This window comes from Rhinolophus sinicus, linkage group LG10 (assembly GCF_036562045.2).
Source record: "Rhinolophus sinicus isolate RSC01 linkage group LG10, ASM3656204v1, whole genome shotgun sequence".
NCBI classification, from domain to species: Eukaryota; Metazoa; Chordata; class Mammalia; order Chiroptera; family Rhinolophidae; genus Rhinolophus; species Rhinolophus sinicus.
The window spans coordinates 16,977,744-16,990,194 of record NC_133759.1 but is presented as its reverse complement, the minus strand read 5'-3'; the positions used below and the strand labels follow the sequence as shown (position 1 = coordinate 16,990,194).

At 33.7% G+C, this 12,451-nt stretch overlaps 1 protein-coding gene across 50 annotated transcripts in view; it reads right to left on the bottom strand.

Moving 5' to 3' along the window:
* The window catches only part of CLASP2 (cytoplasmic linker associated protein 2), a 140,940-nt gene that overhangs the window by 35,980 nt on the left and 92,509 nt on the right, over positions 1–12,451 (bottom strand). For 20 of the 50 annotated variants that reach the window (XM_019727691.2, XM_074312662.1, XM_074312661.1 and 17 more), the window contains 7 exons: positions 10,100–10,270; positions 9,554–9,661; positions 6,016–6,078; positions 4,963–5,069; positions 3,274–3,297; positions 1,668–1,912; positions 370–433 (listed from right to left, as the gene is read on the bottom strand). In XM_019727691.2, the coding sequence (XP_019583250.2) occupies positions 370–433; positions 1,668–1,912; positions 3,274–3,297; positions 4,963–5,069; positions 6,016–6,078; positions 9,554–9,661; positions 10,100–10,270 (782 nt within the window). The remainder of the gene's footprint in view (positions 1–369; positions 434–1,667; positions 1,913–3,273; positions 3,298–4,962; positions 5,070–6,015; positions 6,079–9,553; positions 9,662–10,099; positions 10,271–12,451) is intronic. The other 30 variants (XM_074312668.1, XM_074312677.1, XM_074312680.1 and 27 more) reach the window with 3 other exon arrangements.

Here is a 12,451-nt window from a genome sequence, read left to right as displayed (position 1 = left end):
AACAATAAAAAATTACAAACTTTTTTCACCTTACCCCAATTATTTCCTTTACAAATAGTAAAATGTTTTTAATAACACAAATACACTCACCCTATTTATGAGTTGTATTTGTTACTATATCATTCAGTTTATAGTCTTAGATAATCACTCCTTCAAGAAGCTTAAATGGTTACCAGAGAGCAATTTCTAAATTATGTATGATATAAAACAATTAATTTCAATTATGTTCGAAAAGATTATCATCATTGGAGGGCAATAATAAAACAAAAACGACTTATAGTTTTCTTTTTTGGCTATTGGTTTACTTTTTTTTTTACAATATACAAAGGACACCTATAGGAGTAAATAATTTTTAATACTAAAACATACCTTGCCATGAGGATCAGCAAACATTCTTGTGAAAATTTCACATAATCTTTTCAGTTCAACTCGACTGTCAAAATATAAAATTGTTAATTAATATCTTGCTGTAGGATGAAGTCACTTAAAAGTAACCTTACGTATAACTGAGCTTCTTAAAAAATGGCTTTAAAAAAAGCGTTCAAAATGGAGAAATTTGTGAGATTTGCTAGCCATGGCTAAGTACATATTTATCAAATACAACTATAATTCTTTTGCAATCCACACTATTTTAAAGGTTAAAAGTTATAAGAAATACAATTGTATTTCATTAATGTAGCATGACAGGAGAAACTGCACAAATGACATTCCCAGCACATGAATCTTATCCTCTTAAATGCTAAAATGTTTTCTTAAATTTTGTCACCTGAGGGCTAAAATATTTCTAGACTATGCCTGCTCTCTTGCCATTTAAAAGTGATATACTGAACCTAATATTAACGTAATCTTGATGGGACTAGGAATAATATTATGATTTATTGCAGTGATTCATGATGTGTGATAACATTAAAATATATTAGGTAGCACACAGATAAACACTCATTTCAAATTATATAGTGCTAATACTTCCTAAAATAAATACACAGCTAGTAAATCAAACCTTGATTTTAGGTATCAAGTCAGGAAGTAATCCTCTATTTTCACCACACTCAAACTTATAAATTATCTGAAACTAGGTTCTTAAAAGGGTAGACAGACTATAGAGGTTTAAAACATTACACAGATAAAAACAATAAAAATTTAGGGGGAAAAGGCATGCAAAAGCCATTAGGAAAGGAAACCAAACCTAAACAAACTAAAAACTAATATAAACTTCTGTCCTTAGAGAAATTCACTCCAATTCCATTTCATATTACACTAAGATTCACTTATTACATAAACATTAAGAATATAACTTCATTTTCAAGTGAACATAAATATTTTTTCCTCTCAATGAAAAACTCATCAGGAATGAATTTTAATAAACCAGTTGGCTTTAATATTATGTGCATTTTATTATTTATTTTAATTTTAAAAATTAACACTTTTCATTTAACTTCTATTTGTGAATAAAGTTTCCTTTTAAAATGTTTCTTTGTGAATTTAAAATTTTTTTAGTAATTACAGTATAAATGATTCTCAAGGACTGAAGCTTGGGAAAATATTTTGATGCCACCTTCTAAATTCAGGACAAATCTGTTCCTATATCTGTACAGTGTTACAGAAACAAGGTGACATCAAAAAGTGCTAACCTGACAGGACAATGATTTAAAGACAACACAACTTACCTCAGCGTTCTCTGATTTTTTAGTAAGTTCTGCAGACCCAGGAGGCCTTCTTTCCTTTCTGACCAGTTGGAACTGGCACATCTGTTGAGGACTTCTGCCACATCTTCTGTCTGCCTCATATATGTAGGAATACTACCATTTCGAGAACTATAGGAGCGTTCTGAACAAGCACTGGAAGCATCGCTGTTCGCATCATCATCTGAATGCATTCCATATGATTCATATCTTCTCCGAGCAGGTTTTTTCTGTTATACGTAAAGACTCTTATTAGCAGTAGTTAAGGAATATACCAGTAGTTCACAATTTGTACTGACCACAAAGGACTGGCTTTTTAAAAAAATCAGTGCAAAGCATGCTGCTAATCATTGTAATAAAAAAATGTCAATATTTAGTTTTTCTTCAGAGAATATGTTTTTGAAGTTAGTAGAAGATGAAATATTCTTTAACTATGGAAAGTGGCAGAAGCAGAATAAGACTATATGGAAGTTCAGATATGTAAAGTGGGAGGTGATCAAAAATGTGGGTTTTATTCCTTTTCTGTCTCCTTTTTATGGAAAACCAAGAACTACCACATTATAAATGAGCAGAGATTGTATTAGAAATCTGAGTTGGTTAAGAAGAAAATATTATCTTTTTTAAAAGATGAGAATGGATCAGAAAATGGACAATGGATGAAAGAAAATGCCTGTTCCCCCTATGTAAAGTTCTATTTTTTCCTGTCTACCTTCTCTTTGTTCTCCTTTAACCTCCACTATCACTCCTCTTGCTACTCTTCCTTCCATTTTTCCCAACCCTCTTGTCTCCTAGACAAGTAAAATCCAGACAAAAAATGATGAGAACCTGTTTTGTTTACTATTATTTTTAGGAGGCAAGCTCCTTGAGAGTCCTCCAGTTTTTCCCAACGTGTTTATACTGTCCATTTGAATAAATATGATAAAGCATACTTAGATTCCTTTGATTTCTTTACATCTGAAGCTTATTATTTAATATATGCAACTGCCAATTATACCTTGCAGATCAAAAGGGAAATGAGAAGGAGTAAATAGCTTATTTGAGATTTCCCTGGAAAAATTGGAAAGAAACCTTTATGTAACCTAATATTTGAATTTAGGCTGGTGAGCCACGGTGACGACATTTGTATGAAACATGTTAATCACAATCATTTAAAATAGTTCCATGTGGGTATAAATTCTCTAAATTCTAAAGTCTAGAAGAAATATAACTTGATTTTAATCCAAATAGTTTTATAATGATGATTGCATCACTAAATACCTCATATGGACTTAGAGACACCAACTTAATTTAGAATAGTGGTAATGTGACCATTTCCGGTGTTGGGCCCCAGGGTCAGTTTTGTTACAGATATCAGTGTGAATGACATCAATTCATCTGCACGAAGTACTCAAGATTAAAGGTGAGAACCCCAGTAGGGCACTCTATTCAAGCAGTATCTCCTTTTCATAATCATATGTACAAAAAAACAGGATGTATGTCTAAAGATTTTATTAACTTCCACTTGAATTTTTAATTGAACACTATCATCCGTTAAACTGATAAAGCAAAGTTATGGTATCATAAGATGTCAAAAAAACAGCAATGTCTATACCTTAGTCCGTATGTCTCCTAAGAGCTGAGAGCAGTAAATTTTTAAAGAGAAAAATTGAAAATAATGAAGAACATTTTGCTAAACAGTACAATAAAATAGGCATAAACAATGCCCATAATCAGAAACATTAAGTTTTTTAATACATACATAAGGACTGCTTATTAGCAGGCTATATCTTTAATCTTGCCAATATCCTTTAGTCCAAAGAGAAATACCTAAGTTACAAAAATACTCCCATAACCAGTTTTCCCAAAAAAATTCAACTCTTCTTCCTATTTGCATCCTTTTGTTGTCTCCAAAGTTAATTTTATTTCTATCATTTTCCTAAGGTCTAAATTAGGCTTAATAGTTGGAAAGCCTTTTCCTAAAAATTAATAGTTAACACTGGAATATCTATGCTATGCAAATGATGGAAATAGACAGAATCAATTTATTGGGATTCAGCTTTTAGCCCTGGTGGTTAAATATTGCTCATATGATTCAAACACATCTTAGTATTTTAAGTAACAGTTCAAGAATAACCCCATTCATTCATAAAATGTATGGAGCAGAATTTAACTGGTAAATCATCCATTTAAAAAGAAACTAGAAAAGATGAGTTGAAAACTATACTGATGTAGAATAGTAAATTTGAAACATCTGACTGATTTAATATCATAAGAACAAGATGTAATAAATATATCCCATGTCCAAGAGAACAAAGTTCCTAGTTATATTAATTTATTTAAAAAAATAATGAAATGGCTGAGGTAAAGGGAAAAATTCAGCACATACAGACTGTTAAAGAACTACACATACAATCACATTTAATATATTACAGCTATGACCAATGAATATTCTTTAAAACTTGTTTTTCAACTCCATATGGCAAATCGTATTATACCAACACTGGTTAAGATATGATCTACTGTTTTAAATGGTACAATGTATTTTTCAGTTCAAAACAAAAATGAGGCCTTTTGTAAACTGAGTAACAAAATGAGAAAATGCTTTTCAAACATAGGATTAATATAATTTGAAAATAAGTGTCATACTTAGTTGATGTGGGAAATTGGTAAAAGCCAATTATATTGTTTCAAGTGATACTGCCTTCGTAATTTTAAGTGCGAAAATCAACAGTGATAGATGCACAGCACTCTTCTGACAAAGTGTCATGGATCTGTAGATTATATTTTTAAACCTCACTATGTCAGGCATGAAGAGCCAGGAAGGTATCTTAATTATAATCTGTCCTGAAGCTGTACTTTCTTTCAGCTCAGAAAATACAAGTAAGTAAAAGACTATACAAAATTCTACTCCAAACTAAAACAATCCCTAAATTCTCAAGGTTAAGCTAGCCTTGAAACTATATGCTTGTGCTATATATATTTATATTCTAATCTACCTGCCCGGTACTCTCAGTGTACTACATACTGCATAAAACACATCACCAGATTAAAGGCTTCGAATTTATATTCCAGATATCCCATTAATTACTACTGGCTCTCGCTTCAATTTCTGAACAATTAATACAGACTGAGAATTAATTATGCTGTTCTGCTTTTGACATTGCCCACATCAAAACCTTCCTAGATTCAATCCACAAGACCTTTCCCATCTCCCTTCCCACTCTGGTCAAGTGGCTTACTCATACATTAGTTTTGTAACTGGGACAGCTATAGAGATAAGAAAATGGAGCAGAGTAAGTACCAAGGCGTCTGCTACTGCCTCCTCCACGTCAGAGCCTGTGTTCAGGACGCGCATTGCACTGACAGAAGATGACAGTCGGCTTGATTGGCTGATGCCATACCCCGGACCTGATTCATCAGAAGAAGGAAAACAGCTTTGAGAGAGTCATAAATGTAACAGTGTAAGGTTGGAAAATTTAAGATTTTTCAGGGGAGGAAAAAAAAAAAACCAATGGGGAAAGCATTTTAAAAGCAATATTGTACCTTTTGGATACATATGATTCTTGGTCAAATAAAAGGGTAAAGGCAATTAAAACTACTGACAATAAGTGGACACTAAATTTAAAGAACAGTAACTACAATACATTCATAACCAGAAAATAGAAGAAAGGATGGCTGGCCAACTAAGGGCTTGCAAGTGTGTAGCCCTGTAATTAATCCAGCTCTATTAGTCAGGCAAATCTCATCCATGTGGGTGAGCCCAGAACAAAGTTCAATTCTTAAACCAATAATGATTATGAAGCTCAATGACACCACACCAGTAATTTACAAGGGAAAAACCCTCTAATTATTATCTCTTCTTCAAGATAGGTTGACTTCATTCTATAACTAATACATATCATTTGATATCTGTAAAGTACTTACTATGTGCCCGACATTCTGAGGTATATGAAGACAAACCAGAGATGGGTTCTCCCCCCAACTACTTTCTATACCATCATTTACAATTAAAACACTTCATCCACCATTTTGGTTTTTTTTTTTTTAAATGTATAAAGATGAGGTACATAACTGAGAACATAAAACAACTCTATATTTAAAAATGACATAACTTAGGTTATACAAAAGAAAAATGTCCATCTGCTAGTGAGAAAAACGTTCAAATAAGGTTGCTGAAGGGGAAAAAGTTACTTGGGGGAAAATAAAAATATCACAAATGACTTATTCTCCAACAAATTAAACTTAAATAAAAACAAATCAATTTTAAAACATGAATGTTATTCAATGGAAACTGAAAAGGACAAAAATCTGAGATGAATGTACAGATGACAGTGAAAATGTACTCATCCTTCACCTGAGGCCCCATACACATCGGGGGCGTAGAGGGCACCAGTAGATCTGGAATGGTGTCTGGAGGCTGGAATAACAGGACCATACAAACCTCATCTATTACCACAGAAACAATGAATAGTGGCAGCACTATAGTCGGGCAAGGAGAGTTAATTAACACGGGTATTACTCTTAATAGTTAAGGATCAGAATATTGCCAAATAAGGCAACAGCACTGCAACATCACCCTTGACACACAACAGATCTTACACCTAAGGGGACAGACATAAGCCCACAGGAGACAAAAGCAAGTATTCAAATGGAAGGAAATGTCAAAAGTACAAGCATGAAACAAAAAAATGAACACTGTAGTTAAAAAAAAAAACCACTATGGTAACTAGTAGTCAATAATAATCCTATATCCTCTAATCTTGAACCCAATGAGGCAGTTATTATTATCCCATTTTACAGATGGGTAAACTAAGGCACAGAGGTTAATGAATTTGATCAAAGCCACACTACAAATGATATACCTCAGTATCTGTACTCTTTCAAGGCCTTTGCTCTTAAACATCTTACACATGCCATCTTCACATTGCTCAAAAAATAACATAGCTCATTTATGTTAACATCAACATTTTCCATATGCTTCACAGAATATGAGTTCTACATTCAGCAGATTATTTAAATATCAAAGCACATCTGAACATCAAAAAAAGAATATTAATAATTTAATCAAAAAACCTGAAATGTGTGGCATGTCTCCCTATACTTTATGATATGTTTCTCTAAATCTAAATTTACCATATTTAAAATTTTAGATCTTAAAATCCTGATTTGTTTTTTATATCCTCATAAAGTTAATCTTTTAGTCACATACAAAATCAAATAAACTAGGAAAAATTCATTTTAATACTAAATGAATATAACACTTACTTTAAAAGTTACTCTTCTTCAGCTATATTAATTAGAGCAGTTAAAATACTTTTATTATATAAATCACTCTTTCCTTTGCCACAGGACTTTACTGAACAAGAAAATAATAAAAAAAAAAAATTGAGAGAGGATTAAACAGAGACGATGCTGCACAAAATGTTTAATCAGACCCCGAAAATTTCTAAAATGGTGAGCAAGAGCCGAATCAATATAGCAATGCCTAATGGATGAAAACCTCTGAAAAGCTTCATGGAATCAATAGTTACTTGTGGGTAAAGATAAGAGGTAAGAGGCACCACTCATGTACTTATCCTAACATAAGCCTTTTTTTGAATCTTAATTCCAGAAATATATGGAAACTGGGGGTGCAAATTCCGGAGAAGTTCAGCTATGCCCAGCTCCGATTTATTTTGATGCTTTCGGGCCCTCACACTGGCCTTGTGCTACAACTGAATGGATGACAGGCTATGGGATTTACCTGCTCAATGGCAGTATTCAAGTCAGAGGCAACAAAAGGTTTCACCAACTAAACAAAATAAGGACAGCAGAATACAGGCAAATATAGCAGAAAATAGGAATGGGGAGGCTAGCCAGATCTTTGGGAATGCTATTCTTAATCCCTGTGTAACAAGTAGAGTTAATTTGCACTTTTACTATGCAGTATCCATATGTTCATACACGGGCTAGAAAAATTAATTCATCTAAAACTACAGTATATAATTAAAAGGCTCAATCATCTTTAACCCAAATAGGATGTTTCATTAGAATCAAGAAAACCGCTTCCTTTAATAATAAAATTTAAATGATTTAAATTGTCAAATGGAGGTTTTGAGATGAATCTAGAAAATTAATAGCTAGAAAATATATCTCTCTAAAGTAGGCACATTAACAACATTTTTAAAAATTAATTAATTGTTGGTTATAGATTTCCTCTAATTTCTGACTATTGTACAGGTTTGAAAGGTATGGAAATATACTTTGGTTTCCTCTTGATATCACATTTTCTAATAATTCTACAGTACTATAATTAACTAAATGCAGGTGTTACACCATTAAAAAAATTTAAGATCCCTGCCACTAAAGTGTTAACTAAAGTCTTTCTAGGTAAGCGATTAGAGCTTCAGGGGAGAGAGGTGGAGGCACAGTAGCGGTAGCAGGTGGGGCAGTGACGACGGCTACAGTGCACCACGCACTGCTTTGAGGGATTTTGTCATGTATTCTCTCATTTATAGCATCTTCAAAAAAAGCCTAGAAGTACATGCTATTATTATTCTAGTTTTACAGATGAGGAAACCCAGGTATAAAAAAGCTACAGCGCTGGGGTATGGACCCAGGCCATCTGACCTTCAGAACATAAAGCTCTTAAACTACCACACATCCAGTCCACTTCCTTCAATTCTTGAAGGTCACATGATTATTTTATACAAATATAGGATTTATGTCACTTCTTAAATACATAGACGAGGATGTATTATGTAGATATGTGTATCTATATGTGTGTATGTGCATACACACATACACAAACCCTCCATAGACTAAGACTATTGCACATGAATTAAAAATACCTTTGGTAAAGTATAGAAAGGGATATTCTGGCACCTGGGACCTACGGCTAAACAACAAAAGTTGAGTATATCCTGTCCGTGTCCTTAGCTCAATGGGGTTTTCTGGGTCTGTTCAGAACAGTCTAGTGATGTATTTGAGCCAGAGAACATAAAATTAATCTCTAGAAATTCTATATTAACATGTCCATCAAAGGAAGTAACAATTCAATGGACAATGATTAGAACTCCGTTCTACTTAAGTGTCACAAAGTCTGAAGAGCAACTCTCTAGGTATTATAGTGACCTACATTTTATGGAATTAAAAGAAAAATCTGAAATGGCTATACGTATGTGCTGGTATACAAAGTACTAGGTAAAACATTAAAGGATCATGCAGAAATTCTAAAGATTTTCAATGTAAAAAATACTGCCTCTCCAATTATTCCAAAATACTAAAGGTTTAAAAAAAATCATTTAATATTTTTATAATAGAGGTAAAAGCAGTATTATAATCGAGGTACTAATACAACCTTTGTAATTGGGACAGATAAAGGTTTTACAGCAGTGACATCACATTAGCAATAATACACGGAAAACAACTGTTAAGTAGCAAAATACTATAAAATGGTATCCTCTCATTTTAATAAGTAGTTCGTATATTATTTTGTAGCATTCTTTCTAGTAACCTAAGTTAAATGCCTAAGGTGAAATGTCAATATTTCTGCTGAAAAGGACAAAAGTGTTTATTTTATCAAACTAAATAGTCAGTATTTCACTTGAGAGTAAATATTTAAATACTATATTTAAATTTTATAGGTTTACTTGTTAAGAAAAATCTTGAATTCCATATTCTGTAGTTTAAATCTGTGTGATATTTACTTGATCATGTTTATACAATGTCTAACTTGCTCATTTAAGTAAATGTCTGAAACATATCATTTCCTTTCGACTCTTTCCTCCAAACGACCGAAAAGAGAGGCAAAGATACAGTCGGTAAAGAAAGCTAACTCCAAGGTATGTTGAGGTTATCAGATAGTGAAAACAAGTGGAAAGCAATGACCTCACACCTGCCCAAATACTTACCGAGGGGCTGAAAGGAGCGAACAGGACTTGTATCCCGGCTGCTCTCCCGACTGGCTTCTCGGCTGCATCCCTGACTCACACTCGGTCGAGGAATACGACTGGTTCGGGCTGATACGAAGCAATAGCAATATTGAAAGGGAGAAAACAGAAAACAGCATTTGTATTTTTGATATTTCGGTTATTTCTTTTTTCTTAAAAACTGATCAATAACTCAAGTTTTTCTAAGGTTGGGAAGAAATTACTTTTGAGGAAGCATCACCAGGAATACTGCTGAATTTCTTGAATACAGTCCTCTAGTTTGTATGAGACTAGAAGAGTAAAATAATACTTTGCTAAAACAAAAAGGCTGAAAATAAAAGATTTAAAATATAAATGAAATATACTTTCAAGATAAGCTATCTATTTCAATTTACCACCTGTATTTCAACTTGTCTTGAATTTTAAGTTGTTTTCCTCTAACTTATAAGTGCCAAATCAAAATCTTCAATGGTACCTAAACCTGAAATACAAAGAAATAAAAGGTCCCAAGTCTCACTGAGATCTTACCCACTGAGAGCCTAGATGGACTGGCCTCTCTGCTACAGCCCTGGCTCCGTGGAATCTTGCTTCTCTTCTGTGCTGAGGCTGAATTGACCAGGACTCTCTGAACACCAGAGCTCACAGTGGACAGGGCTGTTGTGGTCAGAACTCTTCCAGGAGACCCAGACCGGCTGCCAGCTGAACAGCAAACACACATACACATGTTAAGATGTGAACTCCAAGAGAACTTCTTGAAAGGATAAAAATTCAAGAAATACATCCGAGAAAACTGTGCTAGCAAGTTCTAAGTTCAAAGAAAACTGAATGAGGAAGATTTATATATAATCATAACCTGGAAAAAAAAAAGTTTACTATAAGCCAGAATGGTAAATTATGTAAAATATATTTTCAGTTTTGGGGGGTATAAGGTGCTATGTTTAATAAGGACAACATTATTATGATTTTCAGAACACAAATAGTATAAAAGATTTCCAAAGAAATAACTTTCTGACAATAGATTTCATATGGCTAAAGCCATTTATTTAAAAGGAAAAAAAATTAATAGCTCTATTACTGCTATTATTTTTGGTAAAAATACAACAATAAAAATTTGCTTCATGTTAAAAGTGCCTGCTAAGATGCCTCGGAATGGGTATAACAAAGTTATCAATCTTGTTCCTATGTATATTTTTTAATTTTTACAAAATTAAATTTTAACTGTTTACAAAATTGGGACAGCAGACAAAGAAATTTGCTTTTTGCTATTTGCCTTCAAATGGCAAAGGGATCTTGAGTGGCCATCCTCCGGGATGTAGATGCAGAAGTACTGAGGGCAGAGCAGGACTAACAGGCAAATGTCAAAGAAGCCAGGCTTTCTAAACTAGTGATACTCAGCCTTGGAAGGCAGGGAATATGCGTTCAGTAAGACAGAGAGAAAGAGCTGGACAAAATCTCAGACACTGGGGCAAGGGTTAAAAAAGACGTTAAGAAACATGGTTTTAAACTAGAATTGCATGGGTTAACTTTTAAGGGGATGAGCACTTTGTTAATCAAAACATTTTGTCTGCACTGAATGGGAAAACGGACTAGATAACTGCAAAATAAACTCTAACTCTAGATTGTGAATGGTAGCATTATAGAAAAGTTAAACCAGCACTTAAATAAATCTTCACGAAAGCAACTTTTCCCCTTTGTTGGCACTACTTCTCCTAAGCAACAGGGCAGTCACTGCTCACCTTGTGTCATCTTACCCAATCACAGTTCATTTCCACAGAGCAAAGGTTAAAGACTCAAATGCAGATGGGGACAAGCTGGGGATGTCAATGAGGGCAGAGTGCTGAGTGTTATGGCAGGAGTGGTGACTTTTTAGTGCAGCCAGCTCTGTCGTGAGGTAATAGTAGCCATGTTTGGGAAGTTTTGAAAAATGAAAGCTTTGAAATTTCCTGATTTTTATCATGTTGTGTAGACCCCAAAATACATGAATGGAGACAGGCTGGATGTGGTCCATGGGCTGCTGATGTGTGACCCTTGCAATAATTTTCTTGGCATGATCTTACTGAATACAATTTAAGCTCATGTTTAATTCCTAAATTTTACCAGCACACAAAATGAAATGTAAGTAACTTCCACTGGTTATAGCAATACTGTAAAACAAAGCAGTGTTTCTGATAAAATTAAGAACTTAACTATTTGAGCAGAAGGTATTCTAAATTATTGTAGGAAATTATTCAAGTCTACTTTAAAATGATGGCTCATTTGAATTGTTTCATGATGCTTCAGGTGAAGAATCTTTAAATCAGGTTTCTTTCCATTATAACCTTAAGGATACTCACAAGGCACCTACTTCTCCATGCAGTGTCTAAACTAAACATACACACCAAAACACCCAAACACCCAACATGCCACAAACTCACAATGCAAGATAAGCTGATGGAATATTTTATGGGAACACTTGCAACAATATAAAGTGTAAATAATGAACTGAACACACACAATATGGTATTCAGTTAAAATTAATATGAATTTAGGAGGTGGAGGTGTTGGTAGGAGACTAGAAAATTCCTTGAAGTGTGGGTCTATTCAGCAGACAGGAAACATGTAGTACATAAGCAGAGTTACCACTGCTATTTTAGATTTACTGAATTTATCAAAATAATACAAGCTCACTCTCTATCCATTTAAATTCATGCCCCCTCCTAGGGAATAAAATTGACAGTGTTCATTTTGCTTTAATCATGACCCTCTTTTCTCCAATGCCCCCCTGACCCCTACAAACAGTGTGACAATTCCAGTGCCTATGTCTCATTTGGAATTATTTATACTTAGAAGAAAATATCAAGGCTCTTTCCCCAGCAAAGAACTACCAAGGCTAATTATTTC